This window comes from Typopeltis vanoorti, chromosome 19 (genome assembly GCF_054136105.1).
Source record: "Typopeltis vanoorti isolate ZY-2024b chromosome 19, IOZ_Tvanoo_1.0, whole genome shotgun sequence".
Classification (NCBI taxonomy): domain Eukaryota; kingdom Metazoa; phylum Arthropoda; class Arachnida; order Uropygi; family Thelyphonidae; genus Typopeltis; species Typopeltis vanoorti.
In genome coordinates, this window is record NC_143567.1 from 46,458,690 (window position 1) to 46,479,083 (window position 20,394).

The window sequence follows — 20,394 nt, forward strand, 5'->3', positions numbered from 1 at the left end:
ATGGTAATGGCAGTTTGCTATAGTTGGTAGATTAAGTGGTGGAGATGTAGAGTTGTAGAGTAGGTGCTCTCCCTTGATGAGAACTCCTTTGAGATGTCACATAATAATAATAATAATAATAAAAATTAACATCTCCAATTTTGATATCAAATTTAATATCACTTTTCTTCATAATGTGATCCATATAGATAATGAATAACAGTGGAGATAATGTTCATCTTTGTCACATATCTCATTCAATGTCAAACCATCTTCCTGTATTTCCTTCAATTCTAGCTGCTGACTTACAACTTAAATAGAGACAATATATTGTTTGATATAATGTCCTATTTACACCATATAATTTGGTGTTTCGAATGCTTTTCTCTTGCCATTTTGTCTTGTCTTTTTTTCAGATCTACAAAACTAGAGAATCTATAGGAATGTAACAAGGATCTATATTATATTAACCAAGGATCTTGGTTATATCTACAAAACTTAGCACAGATCCTTGTTATATTCCCATAATTTCACAACTATTTAATCTGACCCAAACTTGCTCTTCTCCAAGTTCCCTTTCACAATTTTTCTTAGTTTTTTCTCAAGAGTGCTTGAATAAATCTTACTAGAAATGCTCATCAGGGAAATTCCTCTGCAATACTCACATTCAGTTTTGTTTTCTCTTTTGCAGATGACATACAATGAGAGCTCTACTCTAAGTCATCAGGAATTTGACCTTCTAAGTAGGCCTTCTGAATTATGCAGTATAGCCATTGTAAAACTTTTACACCTACATATCGAAGCATTTCTGGCAAATATCATCTACTCCATGTGCCTTTCTATCATTTCAGGTTTTAATGGCTTTTTCTATCTCAATACTGATATGTACATTAGCGAACAAATTAATCCAAACAAGCTGAATTTTCAGCAGGTTTTTGAGTTTGGTTTGGTTTACTATTTTTGGTTTTGATTTTTAGTTCACTATTTTGGTTGAGTGCGTTTTAACTGTTTTAATTGTCTCTATTATGTTTATTAATAGTGTTGTGCTTTTTTAATAGTGTAAACAAGTTAACATTAGTAGTGTTTTATTCGTTGTGTAGCTATAAAATGGATACATCTCCAAGAAAGCATTCAAAAATATGTATTCTTTTTTCAGCACATATTCATACGTCAAAGACAAATTATTTCCAATGAGTGTTGTGTTGGTTTGAGTACTATTAATGCAATTTTAAAGAAGTTTAGGGAGACAGGTACCTTTACTCCTGACAGAAAAGGAAAAAGTGGACAAAAAAAGGAAAACCATACTTACTCAAGATTGTTAGGAAAATACTAGTTAGGAAAAGCAACATGAATCTGAGACTGCTATAGACTTAAATAGAGACTTGGGAGCTAGTGGAATTAATGTTTTTCTGACATGACAGTCTGTCAAAGATTGTTAGAAGCAAGGAGGACTGCCTACAGACAAAAAGAAAAAAGAAAACTGTTGACAAAGACTATGCAAAAACATAGGCTCCAGTGTGCAAAAGTGCACAAAGACTGGATTGTTGAAGTAGAAGAAGGTCATAATCTCCGAAGAGAGCCGTTTCTTTGTCCAAGGAGAGTGTTTCCAAATTCCCTATGTTTGCAAATTAGCAGCTGAAAATTTCTCTAGCCTACCTTAGACAGACTCTTGTTCTGGGGTTGTTTTACAAAGGACAGTCCACAATCACTTGTGCCTGTTGATGGTATGATGAAAAGTGCCCAATACATAAAAATACTGGAGAAAAGAGTTCTGCCACAGATTCAGAAAGAAAAAGAATTAATTTTCAAAACAGGATCTCACTCCATGCCTCACTTCAAAAAAAGTGAAAGAGTTCCTTTGTTGGAAGTTTTTTCACTTGGTTATACTATAAATTAAAGATACCAAAAAATTATATACTTGGTTTAATCCTTTATCAAAGTGTATGCAAACAAAGTTTGCACCTGAAGTATTTTCAGGACTGGGGCAACTCGTATAAGTAAGCTAAGACATCACATCATTTGCCTTGGTATCCCATAATGCAAAGCCAAAACATTCCTATAATGCTATGCATTATGGGAAGGGTCACTACCCAGACCGGTTTCAACCTTTATTGAGGTGAAAAAGTATAGGGATGCTCATCATAGGCCTAGAGTAGTTAGTATAGGGATGCAATAGAGCCTGATAGTATTAGGAGAAAGAAAGACAGATAGATAGCATGATAGAGAAAAGGCCACAGCAGCTCTTTTATATCATCATATAGCTAAAGGCTATCAGTTTTCCTTTTTCATCAATCTCATATAGATGAACAACCAAAAGACCAATTGAAAATAAAGCACAAAGATGACTAATACCAGGTGGTTAGCCCCATCTGGGTTAACTGCCTTGAGTTGGCTTTCTCTGCCTTGGTTGCTCTCCAGTCATCCCTGCAACTGACTATAAGACCACATTGAATTAAGAGGATGGAACTATTTAAAAAACCTCTCATAGCAAGAATAGACAGAATTTTATTCCCCCCCCCCCCCGGTGAATATTGCATAATGTGAGTAGTCTACACCATCTAGTGATAAATTTGATATTTCTTTCTGACCTTCCATAAATGATATTTTAATTCATTGATTATAAAAATCAAAATTCTCTTCCCGTTGCTGACAGGTGGTGGGTATTGTAAAAAAATAACCCCCGTTCTTTTGTAAGTAATGGAATGTCTAACGCATTACATAATCTGTTCCAAATATGCAGGGCAAGAGGGCAACTGTAGAATGTATGTTCTACTGTTTCCATTTGGTAACAGATGTCACAGATTGGATTCTCTGATGTTAAAGTTCCATTTGATGGTATGGACTGGAAGGAGGCCATATAGTCCTCCTTTTTGTTCCCAGAGTTTGTCTTGGTAGGAAGAACGTGTTTTTTATGCAATGTTTGTAGAGCTGTACTGTCTAGTGAAGAGATTTTCAAGGATGTTTACTGTTTCATTTCTTGGAATCTTTGTGAAAAGGCTGACCACATCTAAACTCGCTAATATGTCTGAAAGGTTGATGTGTATATATGAAGTCTGTAGTGTTCTTAATGAACGATGGTGTTTTTCCTATCTGTGGTAAAATCAAGATATACCAAGACAAACTCTGAGAACAAAAAGAAGTACTAGCAATGGGTTCACCCCTCTCACCAGCTCTAGCAAACCTCTATATGGAAAATTTTGAAAATAATGCTCTATAAAACTGGCACATCAAACCAAAAATTTCGCTCCATTATGTAGACGATATCTTCATCATTAAGCCAGGAACAGCACTAGAACTGACTGCATTTAAAGACTATTTTAATTAACTTATATCCTAACATAAAATTTACTCTGGAACTAGAAGAAAATTAAAAAACTTCCTTTCCTAGATATCCTTATAGAAATAAATGAAAGAAAACACAGATTATCGTTCTCCATTTATAGAAAGCCAACAAACACAGGAAGATTCTTTCATGCTACCTCACACCACCACTGCAAGCAAAAAATAGGCCTCATAAAAACCTTAAGGGGATAAAGCATACAGCATTACAGAAGAAAAGCTGAAAGAAGAAATACAATACTTAACACAGATCCTACAACTGAATAGTTTCAAAACTAAGACAATTAAGAAAATTCTCAATACAGCACCTACAAGAAACTTAAATAAACAAGACTTCAAGAATGCAGTCACCCTTCCTTATATCAAGAATGTAACAGATAAATTAGCCAAACTTATCTACAAGTACAACATAAAAGTGACTTTCCTGCCACTTGAAAAAATATCAAAATCTCTTCATCCTCTGAAACCTCCACATCACCCAATGAAAAAACCAGGAGTTTATAATATTCACTGTTCCTGTGGCATCTGCTACGTAGGTCAGACGGGGAGATTGGGAGAAATCCACATGAGCTAACATCAAAAGGACGTACAAAAAAAAAAAAAAAAAGAGAGAGAGAGAGAGAACAAAAGTCTGGCTTGGCATTTCACACAGCTTCTACTGGTCCAGCTAACACGTATTAACAGTTGTATAGATCTGTTATTCGGTTTTTAACGAACTTTTTTGATGTTCATAATACCAATAAATGAACTTGTTTTTCATAATTTCTTATAGTTTGTGCTTTAAACTGTTAGTTCTCTTTACCCCCTGAAGAAGTTAGTCTGACAACTAACGAAACTTGTCGGGTTTGTTTTCAGTACTTGTTTAGTTTTAAAAAACAGTCTTTTTTTTAATAAAAATGGGGTCACAAAAGCAGTTTTTTTACTTACACCAATTTGTTGGAGGATGTGGAATAGAAAGGGATGCCAGACATTATCAAATGCTTGAGTAAGGTCTACTGATAGCACTACCATTGACTGCTTTTTTTGTGTTAACTAAGCAGATTAGATCACATAACAGAAATAGATTAAATTCTACTGCTCAACCTGGTGCTCCATACACCTGTGTGCTTTTAATTATGTATCTCATTCCCACTTCAAGCCTGTTATTGATAATGTGGAAAAATATCTTGTAGTCAGTATTAGATAGAGAAATAGGTCTCTAACTGCTGAATGAGGTTTAGAAATGAGGACAGTATGACTTACTACAAATTCACTTGGTATGTGTCCTGATGAGAGAAAGGAATTAAACAGTGTAACTAGAATGAGAAGGATAAAATCCCAGGCCTTGTGATAAAGTTCCATCCCTAGACCATCAGGTCCTGGTGATTTTCTTGCTTGGCATTCTTTATAGGCTGTGGTAAACTTCAGATGCTGTAATGGGTCTGTCAAGCCCATCTTGGATATGAACTGGAAAGCCATTAATGTTCCAAGCGTTATAATTTCCAACAGTAGTATTACTGTCTTCAAACAGATTTTTGTACTGTTTTTGAAAGGAGTCAAGGATGTCTTGAGTGGTGGACATGTCTTCTCCATCAACACAGAATTGAGTGATAGTCCTTTCTTTGCAAAATTTTGTGAATTGTCTATTGAAGAATGCAGCTGAAGGGCTATCTGCTAAGTGCTGCTGTATTCTTATCTTAAAATTTCTTTCTTCTACTTGTTTCTGCCTTTCCAGTTCTATCTCTATGTTAACGTTTCTAATGATGTTGCTACGTTCTATAACATTGCGTTGGTTTGTTACGAACCAGCTTCTCTTTTTATACAGGTCTTTCAACTTTTTCCTTTTTGAGGAAAGCCTGTTCCTTTCCCCATTCCATCATATTCTGCTTTACTACTTCTTTAAATTTTAACCACATATCCCAGTTCCAGGTAACATTATTCCAATTTGTACAGAGGGTCTGGAATATTCATAGTCCAGAAGAGATCTCTACTTTTTCCATGCGGTTTAACTTAAGTAGAGATCTCTTCTGGACTATGAAGACTTCTTGATGTTGTCAAGATGTTTTATCTGAATTATCCTATTTATATGGAAAGAAGAGATATAAATTCGATCAATACGAGTACCAATACCTTGATTCATGTACGTGTATGCCTGGAGATTAGGATTGCTAATCCTCCATATCTACCAGCTGAGCATTGTCAAGAGATGTTTTTAACTATGCATATTCCACTTTTCCACTCCTGGGGTGTCCTCCTATTTTGTCTAATGTGAAGTTTTCAGTACAATTCCAGTCTCCAGCTGCTATGATGTAGTGGGCACCATATAAATATGGCTCCAATTCGTGGAAGAATTTTCATCTAACTGTTCCATTGGATGGAGCATAAACATTTATAAACCTTATTACATATCCACAATATTTCCAATCTATTGTCAAGATTCTCCCTTCTGCATCCCTTTGAGTATTATAAAATGACCCAAGGAGGGGGAGGAGAGAATAAGAACTCCTACTCAAACCCTAAGAAAGAAGTGGATATCTATCTGTTAAACATTTTATATCTTTATCAAGACACAAAAGTATGTTTCTTGGAGAAACAGAAACCTGATATTATGGTGTAGCATAAATTTTCATACAGTTTCTTGTTTAATTTGCCTGTGGAATCCTCGCACATTTAATGAGGCAATGCAGAAAGGAGATACTTTGATTATTGAAGTCACTGGTAAGTCTTTAACTTCTAAATTTTGGATGAACCCGATGAGGTCTTCAATCTGTGAAGGAGCAATTGTGTAACCTGCTTCTTTTAAACTGTTTTCCAGTTTTTTCCAGTTGCTTTCCATTATTTCAATTTCATGCCTATTGTTCTTGATTTGAAAGCTGGTTATTTTCTTTTCATGTAGATGATAACTGTACTGAGGAAACTTTGAATCAGTAAACTTTATTATATTTTCTTTAATTGTATCTCTTGCTTTCTCTTTATTAGCATGAGTTAGTTCTTCATAATCCAAAAACTGTTCTGAGCCTGAAGAGTTTTCATTTGATGATCCACAGCCTTCTCCATCTTTACATTTTTTATTACTTCTTTTTCTTTTAGATGTAGTTCCTTTCTTAAACTTTTTTTTGTTTAATAAAATTAGTTTAATCCTTTATCCCAGTGTGAGCAAACAAAGTTTGCACCTGAAAGTATCTTCAGGACTGGGGTAAGGTGGTACAACACCAGGTCAACTCACTGCAAAGGTGGAGCAAGCTACCAACACTCCTATCTCAGTATCTCCTATAATGTAATGCAAAACACATCTCCTTGCAGATATGTCTAATGTTATGCAATAAGGGCCACTACCCAGACTAGTTTCAACCTTTATTGAGGTCTCTTCAGTGGAAGCCAGGCCCAAGTGGAGATACTAGAAGCATTAGCAGGTCATCTCTACCTATACGAGTTGCCAAATGGTGGGTCACCCTTTTTTAATAAATTACTCTGGATTTAGAGAAAGATGTTGAAAGTTTATTTTTCACTTGGTTAGAGTATAATAAAATTAGTTTAATCCTTTATCCAAGTGTGAGCAAACAAAGTTTGCACTTGAAAGTATCTTCAGGACTGGGGTAAGGTGGTACAACACCAGGGCAACTCGTTGCAAAGGTGGAGCAAGCTACCAACACCCCTATCTCAGTATCTCCTATAATGCAAAACACATCTCCTTGCAGATATGTCTAATGTTATGCATTAAGGGAAGGGCCACTACCCAGACTAGTTTCGACCTTTATTGAGGTCTCTTATACTCTAACCAAGTGAAAAATAAACTTTCAACATCTTTCTCTAAATCCAGAGTAATTTATTAAAAAAGGGTGGCACACCATTTGGCAACTCCTATAGGTAGAGATGACCTGCTAATGCTTCTGCCTGGTATCTCCACTTAGGCCTGGCTCCCACTGAAGAGACCTGAAGGCTAGGTTCAAGGTCAAGTATAGCAGAAGAGACACTTTGTAGTTGCACTACCTGTAAGGATCACCGTGACAACAGCAGAAAGCAGCAGATTCCAGCCGGAGGCAAAAGTAGTACCCTTTCAACCTGCAGTCGACTAGGAGATCCAGATTGCGCGGACGGATTTGAGAGCTTCATGCACCTGTTCCATAGAAGTACTCCAGTGTTGGTAAGACCTTTCTTTTTTCTGTCTTTTCCTTCTGGTACTTCCTTTGTTTGGCGCGTATTTACTGACAAGGAACGCTCGGTGTTCCTCGACTTTGGCCCTTGCTAACATCTTTTTTTTTTTTTTTTTTATCGATAGTAGTTAGGATTTCACATTAACAATGACATCCTTTCTGCCCAGAACTAGGACTCTCGGTATCGAGGTCAACCAGTCCATACAGAAGCGGGCATTGGCGAGAGCGCTAATTAACAAAGTAGGGGCAGAGAACATATACGGTTTCACACCATACCCGGGGGGGGGGATTTCAAATAGTGGTCAAAGATGACCAAACAAGAAGGAAACTATTAAATGGTTTCCCATGCTCAGGACAAACAATCAGGCCGTTTGTAGTAGGGACCCTATGCAAAACATTAAAAATAGACAGGTTCCCCCTGGAATACCTGGAAAACGAAGCCGACATCAGGAAATTCTTTGGTAAATGGGGGAAAATTTATGATATCAAAGCGGTAGAGGACGAAGAATTCAAAGGCTGGAAAACAGGAGAAGCAGAAATCCAGATAGATATGGAGAAAGAAGTTCCCAACTTCGTTTACTTGGGCCAAACCAGGGTTATGGTCAATTACCCAGGTGTTAAAAGATTGTGCTTTTGATGTAACTCTGGTTAACACCTCGGGGCAGAATGCCCAAGAACACAATGTAGAAACTGCAGATCACCGAAGCACAAACTAGAAAGCTGCACAGCACCGTGTTTAAATGTGGGGACTCGACTCACAAAGTTGACACATGCCCACACAGGACACAGGCAGAAGTAACTGGAGGGATCATAACACCGGTCAGGGCTACACCCATCGGAAAACCTGAGGCTTTATCAGGGAATGATTTTCCGAAGCTCCCCCAACAGGCTGCAAGAGGGGGAACAGCGGAGAACACAGCCTTCACAAAAATCCCAGCGGGTAAAATACCCAAGAAAACCTGCCACACGAAGGAAAAAAACCCCAACAACGAGATGGGAAAAATTGATACACACAGGAAGGAGGAAGAAATGGTCACGATCAGTGCTCCAACAAAGCGCAAGAGACATAGAGACAGAGGAAAAGAAAAAAGCTAAACAAAGCAGCCTACTGTCATCGGAGGACGAAATGGATAAATCCCAAATTATAGGCCAATGTGGAGCAACAGGCACAGAGCCCTTCGACGAGGCCGTAACAATGCCAGGAAACCTACCCCCGGTAGCGGACCAACCTGCAGAACCCCAACCACATATCCACAGAACAGACTCTTCTAGCGACATGGATATGGACTTTCTAGGCAACCTCTATATTGATCTCGAGTCAAAAAGTCCAAACAGCTACGATGGAGAATCGGATGTGGTTTATGCAGACCCACGAACAGATAGCAATCCCCCCCCCCCTTCTTCTAAACATCAACATGGAATTTAAAATTGCCACTTTAAACACTAATGGACTAAGCAAACCCTTTTGCGCAAAGCGCTGTCTGGAGGCTAATGTTAACGCACAAAATTAATATCCTCCTGATACAAGAAACCCATTTTTATAAGCATTGGGATGTGGAAAACTTCTCGAGAAGCTACCCGGTCACCAGCTACTGGTGCTTTTGGAATGCGCACTCGCGAGGGGTGGGGAAATTAATCGTTCCCCTAATCGCGGGGGGGGGGGGTTCTTCAACGTCCAGAAAGACGCCACAGGACGTCTAGTAGCGGTGGACTGGAAGTACAGTGGCCGTACCATCCGGCTTGTTGCAGTTTACACCCCGAACAACCCATACCACAGAAGGTGGTTTCTTCTCTGGCCTTGAAAACTATCTCCTGGGAGCAGACCACCTCATAGTAGCCGGAGATTGGAATTGTGTGGAAGACACACGTTTAGACAAAGTGGGCGGGAATGCAAATACCGGAACTGGCAGCATTACCGCCTTAAAACGATGTTGTGTAAACTTTGATCTCGTCGATGTCTGGAGGCAGAATAACCCATCCAAAGTAGAGACAACATGGTGCCGCAGCCAGAAATCGACGAGACTAGACAGGGTGTACGTATCTCAAAACTTGGAACAACATGTTCAGAGGATACGTCACACCGCAGTACACAACATGTCAACAGACCACAAAATGGTCATATTCAAAATCACACTCCCAGAGGTCTTTGGAGGCTCCCTCCTACCTTTCCCAGTCTTTTTAGCGACCAGCTACAGAACAACCTTTGTGACAGATGGACAAACACCAACTGGGACTGGGAAAACTGGCTGCGCTTCAAGTGGCAGGCTAAGGAACTGTTTCAAAACTGTGGACGCAAAAGGCCCTACCAACAACGTAAACGGCTGAGGGATCTCTACAGGGAACTCGGCTGGTACCAGATAAACGAACGGAGTGGAGTTCCCTGCGGAGATCTTATCAGACAAGTAGAAATAGAGCTGCAGCAAGAGCGGCAGAGTAGAGTCGAGGACCTTGACTTTCGAACGAGACTCTATCTCAGAAATTTGGAAACGCCTTCCTCCGCATTCTACAATCAACAGCGGGTGGCGGCAAATGACGAGAGAATGATTTACCAAATCGAAGAGAAGGGCCAGATTCTAAACTCAACCCATGAAATACTCCGTCATTTTCATCAGCAGTATCTCGGCATCTTCTCTGACCAGCAGGGCACGGATGATTTCAGCAAGTGGGACGTCAAACGTTTTCCCGATCATCTTAGTGCCCTGCATGACAGGCCGATAACTGTGGCAGAAATAAAGGCAACGTGCAAAACAATGAAGACAAAAAAGACCCCAGGGCTAGATGGACTAGGGATAAAATTCTATAGATCTATCTGGGATTTTGCACTGCCAGCATTAGTAAACATCTTCAACGAATTCCTCACTTCGGGAAACATCCTCGAGGAATTCGTTAAGAGCTATGCAATCTTTATCCCCAAGAAAGACCAGATCGGACTTTGTCAAATAACTGGTGTCCGATCTCCTTAACCAACTTAGACTACAAGATTTTCACAAAAATTATCTGCACGCGCATTAAGGGCGGAATAGAAAATATAATAACAAGCTCACAGGTCTATGGAATCCCAGGTAGATCTATGGAATTTAATCTCTTCTTGTTAAGAGACCTAATCAGACTGGCTCAGGAAAAAAAATACCCCCTGGCACCTCTCTCCACAGACCTGGAAAAAGCGTTTGACAGCGTCAACCACATGTACTTGCAGGACACCCTCAAAAAAATAGGTGTGGGCCCAAGACTTCGCATACAATTAAAAATATGCACGCGGAGGCCTCGACACAGCTGTCTATTAATGGGTTTCTGACAGAACCGATCCGCATAAAGAGAGGGGTTAGGCAAGGCTGTCCGCTAAGCCCCCTCCTCTTTTCTCTAGCATTAGAATCCCTCATCAACAGAATTGAGAACACCCCCCCGCAATTAATGGTATTCCACTGCCCCAAGTCTCCAGACAATGCAAAATAGTGGCATATGCAGACGAAGTGGCTACACTCAGAGATTCTGAGTCCATCTGCATCTATCTTGACATACTGCAAAACTTCAGCATAGTCAGTGGTCTCCGAGTTAACGCACAAAAAACTAAAATCAAAAGTTTTGGAAATTTCCATAACACTAGACTTCCCTACGGTTTAACGCTGCATATGCAGCCCCTAACAATACTAGGCGTTCCGTTTTCTGAGACCCTAGCATTACCAACTCAAAAATTACAGGAAACAAGCATGGAAAGGATAAAGCTGTTCAAACCAACCTTTTTCTCCTTTTATGGCAGAGCCACAGTAATAAGAACAATCATTACCCCAATGCTGATGCACACAGTCAACATCACAGGCATCACACTGCTACAAGAAAATCAATTATCAAAAAAACTCATAGACTTCTTCTGGAATGAGAAAAAAACACGAGGTAAAAAAAGAATACCTACAACTAAGACATGAAGAAGGGGGGGGGTACGCTCTGCCCGATCTCAAAAGCCTGCTATCTTCTGCCTGGTATCTCTACATCTGGGCCTGGCTCCCACTGAAGAGACCTCAATAAAGGTCAAAACTAGTCTGGATAGTGGCCCTTCCCTTAATGCATAACATTATACATATCCACAAGGAGATGTGTTTTGCATTATGGGAGATACAGTGATAGGAATGATGTAATCTTGCTCCACCTTTGCAATGAGTCGCCCGGTGATGTACTACCTTATCCCAGTCCTGAAGATACTTTCAGGTGCGAACTTTGTTTGCTCACACTTGGATAAAGGATTAAACTAAATTTATTATAGTCTAACCAAGTGAAAAATAAACTTTCAACATCCTTAATTCTCTTTAAAGTACACTTTTTCTCCATTTCTAAGTTTTTTCAATAGACTCCACAATATTTTGCCACCTTCTTGTTATTTATATATTCTTACTAAAGCATTCCCATGACTTCTGTTTAACTAGTTGTATACAGGTCTTTGCTCTTTTTTTGGCTTTTTTTTCTGTATTCTCTCTCAAAGTATGCTGCCCCACTTGCCAGGAATTTACATCATGCCTGCTTCTTCTCCTTGACTGCTTTTTTTAACATCCCAAGTTAACAATTTTTCTGATTTTTCAATTCTTGCAGACAACCTCACCATATACTTCTCTCTCTGGCTGAATCAATCAATGTTTTCTTCAAGAGTCTACTTGAATCTCTATGTCTTGGTTCCTGTTTTCAAACTCTCATGTATTCGCATCTACAGTTCACCTGTGAAAGCTGCTCAACTTTATTTCTTTTTAAAACTTTCTTACATGCTATTCTTTTCAAGACACTATTCAAATTTTTCCTGATCAAATCTAAATGGTGATCATTTCCTATTTCAAATCCTTTATATACTCATTACCTGAATCTGCAAGATGAGTATCAATAATAGCATAGTCAATAAGATTTTTTTTTATTTTTTGTGTCTTCTCTTCATGTGAATTTGTGCACATCTTCATGTTGGAACATGATGTTAGTAATGACTAGTCCATGTCCTGAATAGAAATCCAGCAGGATCATTATTATTAGCTTTGCTCTTTTCTCAAAATTTTCCACAAATATTTCTATATGTCAGGTAATAATTTTCTACTCTTTTCACTGTTGTTTTGGTAACAAAGAAGTCACATTGTTACCTCTTCTGCTAGATCCAATTCTTTTCAGTTGATGCATCTTATGTTGATAGTTTTAATCTTGAATGCTGTTGATGTTTAGTTGGAGTTTGTTCCAATAGTTGACTTTTTACTGTTTACCCTGTTCCCTGATGAAACAGTGTGTGTGTGGGGGGGGACTTGTTTAACTTAGCAATGCTCCAGCATGAAATTCCATCGTTGTACTATCAGGCAGTCTATCTACAGATGTATATATAAAATGTGTATATATATATATATATATATATATGTATAGATATATATATATCCTGTATACAGATGTATACAGGATATAAAAATTTGACAGTTAATGCATATTCATATTTTGAAAGAATGATATAGGCCAGCTAACAGAAACACAATTCTTATGCCACTTTTCAAAACTCACAGATATATATGTCCATACTATGAAGAAGAGTTCATCATCTGAAATAAATGATCATAGTGTGAAACATTAAAGAAAAAAAAAGCAATGGGTCCAGATATAGTTATGAATGAAATATTAATAAATTTAGGAGATAATGGTATCATCCAATTAGCAACAATTTTAAACTTAATTTATGATCATGGTTTTGCCTAAAACTCAATAATCATTTCAATACCAAAAAAGCCATTAAAATGTCCTGGTTACAGAACAGTTTTCTTAAAGAGCAATGCCTTGAAATTATGTCTTAGAATAATACTGGACAGATGTCAAAATAAGATAAATAAATTAATAGCTGACAAATCATTTGGATTCAGAAGTGGAAAAAAAGCAATGCAATACTAAACCTCTGAATCATATACAAAAGATCAATTGCTATACAAAGACAGATCCTTCTGCTTCACGGAATTTGAAAAAGTTAGATACTGTTATTAGACATATGAAGAGCCAAAGGCTTCAATTCGGCGACATATAACTTGTTTAAGTTAAGGGATATATATCCCATATCGTTTCTTAGCCGAATAAGAAACTCAAAGAGTTTCCCTTAACTTAAACAAGTTATACGTCGCCGAATTGAAGCCTTTGGCTCTTCAATATCGGTAAGGGATATATATCCCATATCGTTTCTTAGCCAAATAAGAAACTCAAAGAGTTTCCCTTAACTTAAACAAGTTATATGTCGCTGAATTGAAGCCTTTGAATCTTCATATGTCTAGTAATTTATTAGGACACCTCTCGGCAATACTCATAGAAGGGTGATAAGTTCTGTTCGCTACAAACTTGATATTAACTAGGTCTACCTACTCACTGATGAGACCTCAATAAAGATTGAAACCGGTCTGGGTAGTGACCTTCTCTCATAATGTAGAACAGTAATACAGCTCCTAGGAGCTAAGTTCACATTATGGGTAAATATCAAGAATAGTGATCGGAGCTTGCTCCACCTTAGACATGAGTTGCCTCAGCTTGCACTACCTTAAGGGTCAGTTGCTGCAGTATCCAGGTATTTGCTTACGCTTGGAATCGCCGAACTTTATATAGTTTCCACTACATTCGGCATGAAACTCTTTGAGTTTCTTATTCGGCTAAGAAACGATATGGGATATATATCCCTTAACTTAAACAAGTTAGATGCTGTCTCTCATGATAAACTTATAGGAATCTTAGAAAACATTGGTCTGGACTCGAAAGATTTAATGATAAAAAATATCATATGCAGTCAAGATAAACAATACACTTTCATAATGGATAGATATAAAAAAAAGAGAAACCTGACTGTGTATTACCACCATTGCTCTTTGGGATCTTCTCAGAAAGAGTCATTCAGGAAATCAAAATACAGAGGCATTTTCATTGATGGAAGAAACATAACCTAAGATATGCAGAAAACATAGTAATCACTGAGAATGAAGAAAATCCACAAAATATCATTAACAAACTAAGAGAGACTCTGATAAATTTGGACTAAAAATAAACACATAGAAAACAAAACAATGATAATCACAAGTAAAGCAATGAATAAAAACCTAAACATTACCTTAAAAGGCAACCCCATACACAGTTATATATCTGGGAAGTCTAATCAGTGGTGATGGAAAATATGAACAAGAAATCAAAAAGAAGAATACAAATAGCTCAAACAGTCTTTCTTAACATGAAACAAATGTCAATATCATTACAAAAATGACCAGTGACTTGTTATGTATATTCTTCATTATTGTACACCTCAGAAACATGGTCTATCAGATAACAAATGGAAAAAAGATTGATGGTTCTTGAAATATGGTTACCAAAAAGATTGATATGGATCAGCTTATATAAAAATTATAAACAATCAAATAGTTGAAAGAGTAAACCAAAAAAAAAAAAAAAGAAGATTACTGAATGAGATTAGGAAGAGGAAAATGAAATTCTTAGGATGTGCTAAAAGAAGGAGAACCAACCAATATGATTATCACAGAAAAACTACAGGGAAAAAGAGGAAGAGGCCAACCAAGACATCACTACAAGAGGGTCACTGATCCTGGACATGCATTCATGCACAAGTATTAAACAGAACTTTAGAGATGTACAAGACAGGAATAAGTGGAAGGTCATAATCGCCAACCTTCAGTTTGGAGATGGCACCTGAATGAATGAGTGTAAGTCAGATATCAAGTGGCTGAATATTGTCTTAATTACCCTATAATTATTTATTTAACAATCTTTATTCAAACTGAAAGGGAGTTATTCTTCTCATTGTTAATAAACTTGACAATAAAGAGGCCTCCTACTGGTATTATATTACAGTAAACTCTCATTAGAATACAAAAGGAAGAGTCTGTTATTAAATCAGAATTACTGCTATGAAAGCCCAATACTATGAGGTTAGTTAGGACTTTTTTTTTATGCAGAATAGTTTGCAAAGTGAATACTGACTGCAAATTGGTGACTATATGAATATGAACTGCATTTCTGAAATAAAATTTCTTGCAAAAAATTTACAGAATGATCAAGATTCTGTGTATATGAAAATAAAGACAGAATGATGAATAATGGGATGATTACATATATTAACTAACTAGTACTGGAATATTAGTTGTTCCCCCCCCCCCACACACACACCTTTTGTGTAGTTTGTCACATCTGTCTAATTAAGCAACAGAATTTTATATTACACATTTCAATATATACAATTGACTCTCACTACAGGAAACTCATAGGGACCACAGGAATAGTTCATTATAGTGAATTTTCTTTAGAAGAACAGCATTGAGCCTATGGGGATTTGGTTAATACTTTTTAGTATAGTATGCAGATTAGTTATAACAGTATTTTCAATAGTGGAAGTCAAGTGAATACACTTTATATACTATATATATATGGTCCATATGAAAAACTAACCTGCCATATTGACAGGCTGCGTACAAAAATCTTCAACTGAAGAATGTTCCCTGTTATCTCTTTGCATCCATTCTGTAAAAGGGACTGCAGCAGATATTGTAACTGGCGTAAGTAGTAAATCTACTCCAACATCAAATACGGTTTGAAAATCTCGAGCTATAAGGTGTCGCACTTTCAATGCTTGCATAAAATAATGTTCATAATTCCTACAAAAATATATATTCATTAGATCTGCTTTACCTACTGATTTCTGGACATGTGAAATGAATATTACCAAATGTACAAAATATATGTGCTAATATATGTTACATTGTCATATGTGCTAACACAGCATTTATATGTTTACATAAATACTATATGTATTTATAATAGAAATATCATTAACTTTCATCCAAAATGATAATGACACATTACTAAAACAGTTAATTATTAATCAGTACAAGGCTAATGGGAGGTAAAAATAAATTTCAAGTAAATTAACAGAAAAAAAATTTTACAAGCCAGACTGGGCAGCAAAAAAATATGCTCATTTCTGCTAAGAATGCTGTGGTAAATATATGAATGGATAATGAAAGATAAAAAAAAAAAATGTTTGGATGTAAAACTTTATCTTGTAAGGCTTTCACAATTAATATGGCAGGAGGCCCATATTAAACATTATTCACATAATGCTTACTTATCATATCTGTCATTAAACTCATTTTCACTTACATCCTTCCTTGTGTTTAGGCTTACACGTTGATTCTCTATCATATATTGTTTAAAGATATTAACAATGTAGACTTGATAATAATTAGAAATATTTAATTATTATTTCCTATATTTCACCAAAGTTAAATTGGCATCTTCAGGGATTAATACACTGGTATTAAATGTGCATGTGCATGTAGGTATTCTTAAGTAACAAAGATGAGAACAGGAGAGATATAGGAAGAGTTAAAGTCCTATAATTAACCACCTGTTGGCTTTGGTTGGGTGTTCTTGGTCATTGGGCTGACTGTCTGCAGATGAAGGTTTCCCATAAGAAGACAGTCTAATACAACCATATTTGTTTAAGTGGGGATAGTTGGTAAGAGCTGCAGCAGATTCAAGGAAAAGCCTTTCAAACTTAAATTTTCATTGGTGGAGTAAGGTGGCTTTGTATGTCCATACCATGAAGAAGAGTTTATTACCAGATCCAGTGCCAGGTATCCAGGGTATGGTAGGCTAATCCTGAGTGGCTGCAGTGATGGAATCAGATGTAATCCTGGTGCTCTGATATACAGATGTTGGCTGTCCTACCTGTTTGTCCATAATAAGAAAATCTGCATTATAAACTCTCCCAAAGACCAGAGGTTGTAGCTGGTCTTTGGGAGAGCAGATAAGGAATGCTAGCTTTTTCATGTGGTTTATAAGTGGTCACAAGATTGTGCGTTTTTAATATCTTGGCCACCTTTTCTGAGATGCCATGGTTATAGGGGATGGTGATGGATTTGCTGTAATCTATGTTTGGAAGGGAGAGGTACATGGTTTTAAAATTCTTTTTATTTGGTGAGAAGTGTAGCCATTGGCCAAAAAAGAGTTTTTATGTGGGGGAGTTCTGTGTTAAATGCAATGCTATCTGAGCAAATTAATTCTACATGGTGGACTAAGGGACCAAAGATATAGTAATGAATTTGGGGACCCTTCCCACTTAGATTGATGTTTGGAAATAGATGCCAAAAACATTAGTATTTAATGGTGGTGTGGGGGGGGGATGTCTAACTTTTCAAACTTCCCATGCAAATAACTTTGATGATCTTTTTGAAAACTTGATTTCTTCACCTCTTTTGCATAAGGAATGGGGGGGAGGAAATGAAGGATTTCACAGCATAATGGTCATAACTATTGACATTTATTTAGTTGCACAACATAGATATTCTCTACTTAAGTGTGGCTTGCTGAGTGTATATCACCTCCAGCATGCAAAACCCACAGGCAGTGAGGCAGTGGATTCCATCTTAATCTGTGGCATGAATGGATGTTTGTGAAAGTCTTTAGACGAAGATGATTTCTACTGATCACTGTGAGAGCATTACTCTGCTTATTGCTATAGTGAATTTGGGAAAAAAAATTATCTCAAATCCTAAAATCATTTGAAAGAGTGCAATGTTTGGGTATTCTCAAGCAGAGTATAGGTTTACTGATTCTTAGTCTACACAAGGTGCTTAAATGTGATATAGGTTTTTTATGTTTTGGGAGTAAGGTTATCTTTACGATAAAAAAGAACATCATAAAAAAAAAAAAAGAATAGTTTGTAAAAGCTTTGAATGTGTGAATTTAAAGTTATGTGTTAATTATACATTATTACAACTCAGTTTTGAATTAAACTGAGGCATTTTTCAAGGTAATAGCATAAACAAATAAAATATCCTGAATAGAAACAAGACTTCCAGATGACTCTATCTTAAGCTATCTACATAAAATTCACATATACTAACAGATATCTAAATATTAACCCACATCACCATTCTTGCAAAAAAAAATGTATAAGAGGGTGCTCGTGAGTCAAGCACAGTAACATGTATAAGAAGAGCTCCTGATTGGGATAAGTTTTCTAGGAATAATTAAATATATATGTGTAATTGTTTGAGTAAGAGAGGCTGTAAACGTTGTGCGCTACCGGTTTTATTAGTGTGGAGGATTTTTTTTGCCAAAACTTAATTACGAAATCGTTATTATTAGACTTAGTAACCTGCAAAAAATGGCGACGGCATTGTCATTCCATGACTTTAATTTAGATTTCAGTCATTTTGTTAAGTGTGAGGTCTGTTGTATGTATTCTTTCGATTACATAAATGATTTGTGGATATTTGGTGAGGATGAAAGGAAGGTGTGTGCGAAGTGTGACCTGAATGAGGAATTGATGAATGCAAATATGAAATTGATGACAGAAAGTGTTAGTATGAAATTGTCACGGGGAAAATGAGTGCACGTTTGAAAGAGAAGGATGGTGAGAAAGAAAGGTGAAAAAATGTTAAAAAATGTAAAAAAGAAAAACAGCGATTTGAAACCATAATGGATGTTAAAAGGGATGAAACTGAGGTGAGAGTGGCGGAAGGAAACGAAATTGAGAGAAAATGAAACTAGAAATGGCGTGACGCAGAAATCAAAAGTAAAAAAATCGAAAGAATGGATGACAGTGAAAAAAAGAATGAATGATAGTGAAAGTTCGATGCATGTTGGACTGAAAGTACAGAAACAAAGAAAGATGAATGAGTGTGAAAATGGGAAGAATGATAGCGAAAGTTGGATGCATGTTGGCCCGAAAGTACAGAAACAAAGAAAGATGAATGAGAGTGAAAGTGAGAAGAGGGGACGAGAGTTAGAAAGATTGAATGATAGAGAGAATGTGTCGTGAGATTCGGAAGTTGAAATGGATTGGATGAGGTAAGAAATGAAATGGATGCAGAATGAAATTAAGAAAATTCAGGTAAAAACTATTAAAATAAATAATGATGGCATGAAAGAGTTAACGAAAGATGAGCGAGTGGCGTTGTATGGCGACTCCATTATTAAAGGTGTGCTGGAGGATAAAATGCACAAGGCATGTTTTCCAGGTGCTAAAATGAGTAGAGTGATTGAGGCATTAGATATGAGGCAGGAGCGAGCAAAAGAGTTAATAGGTACAAATGATTTGAGAGAGGACAAAGAGTGAGTCAGAATGGATATCAGGAGGCTGCTTAGAAGGATAAAAGAGAATAGTGTGACAGGAAGGGTAGTTAGCGTGTTGCCTAGGTATGACTGTGGTGATATGAGGCGGAGAGCAAGGATTATGAATGATATGCTGGCTAAAATGTGTGAGGAGATGAGAGTACAGTTTGTTAATGTGTGGAATGAGTTTGAGGGACGAAGTGAACTGTATGGGAGCGATGGACTGCATTTGAGTAGTTATGGTGTGAGTCGCTTGGAGAGACTGCTGCTGGAAGTGAATAGAGAGAATGAATCAGATCGAGTGGGAAGTGATGTGGAAGAGCAGGAGAGAAAGACAGGAGAGATTGAAGAGGTAGTTATGAATGGAGAAGTGAGCGGTATGAGTATAGAAAATGAGAGAATGAGTGTGCAAGAGGAGCAGGGAAACGGGGAGACTCAGGGTGGACAGGGGTACACAGCATGAGAAAGGTGGATGCTCCAAGAGGAGGTGAGCATGTGTAGGCAGGAAAGGAATGGGATGACCACGGATCAAGAGGAAACAGTTGGTATTGAAAAGGGTTTTAAAATGAAGAAGCAGAAAGGGAAATGGCCCCAGTTGAGAATGGAGAGATCACATCAAGGGAGTGGTATCAGTGGAACTAGCTGTAGATCCAGAAATGAGCTGTTGTGTTTGTATACAAATGGTAGAAGTATAAGAAACAAGGCAGATGAAATGGTTGCACTAATTCCGTCTGTTCACCTAAAAATTGTCAGAATAAGTGAGACATGGTTGGAAGAGGATGACATTCTGACAGGAATAGAGATGGATGGGTATGATGTGTTTCGTGAGGATAGAAGG

The 20,394-nt window shown here is 37.3% G+C and overlaps 1 protein-coding gene across 3 annotated transcripts in view; it reads right to left on the bottom strand.

The window, feature by feature from the left end:
• GatA (glutamyl-tRNA(Gln) amidotransferase subunit A, mitochondrial) overlaps positions 1–20,394 on the bottom strand; it is a 154,219-nt gene that overhangs the window by 19,899 nt on the left and 113,926 nt on the right. For 2 of the 3 annotated variants that reach the window (XM_090409632.1, XM_090409631.1), the window contains exon 9: positions 15,885–16,090. The exons of the other annotated variant lie outside the window; for it this stretch is intronic. In XM_090409632.1, coding sequence (XP_090265758.1) covers positions 15,885–16,090 — 206 coding nt within the window. The remainder of the gene's footprint in view (positions 1–15,884; positions 16,091–20,394) is intronic. 3 annotated transcript variants of the gene reach the window in all.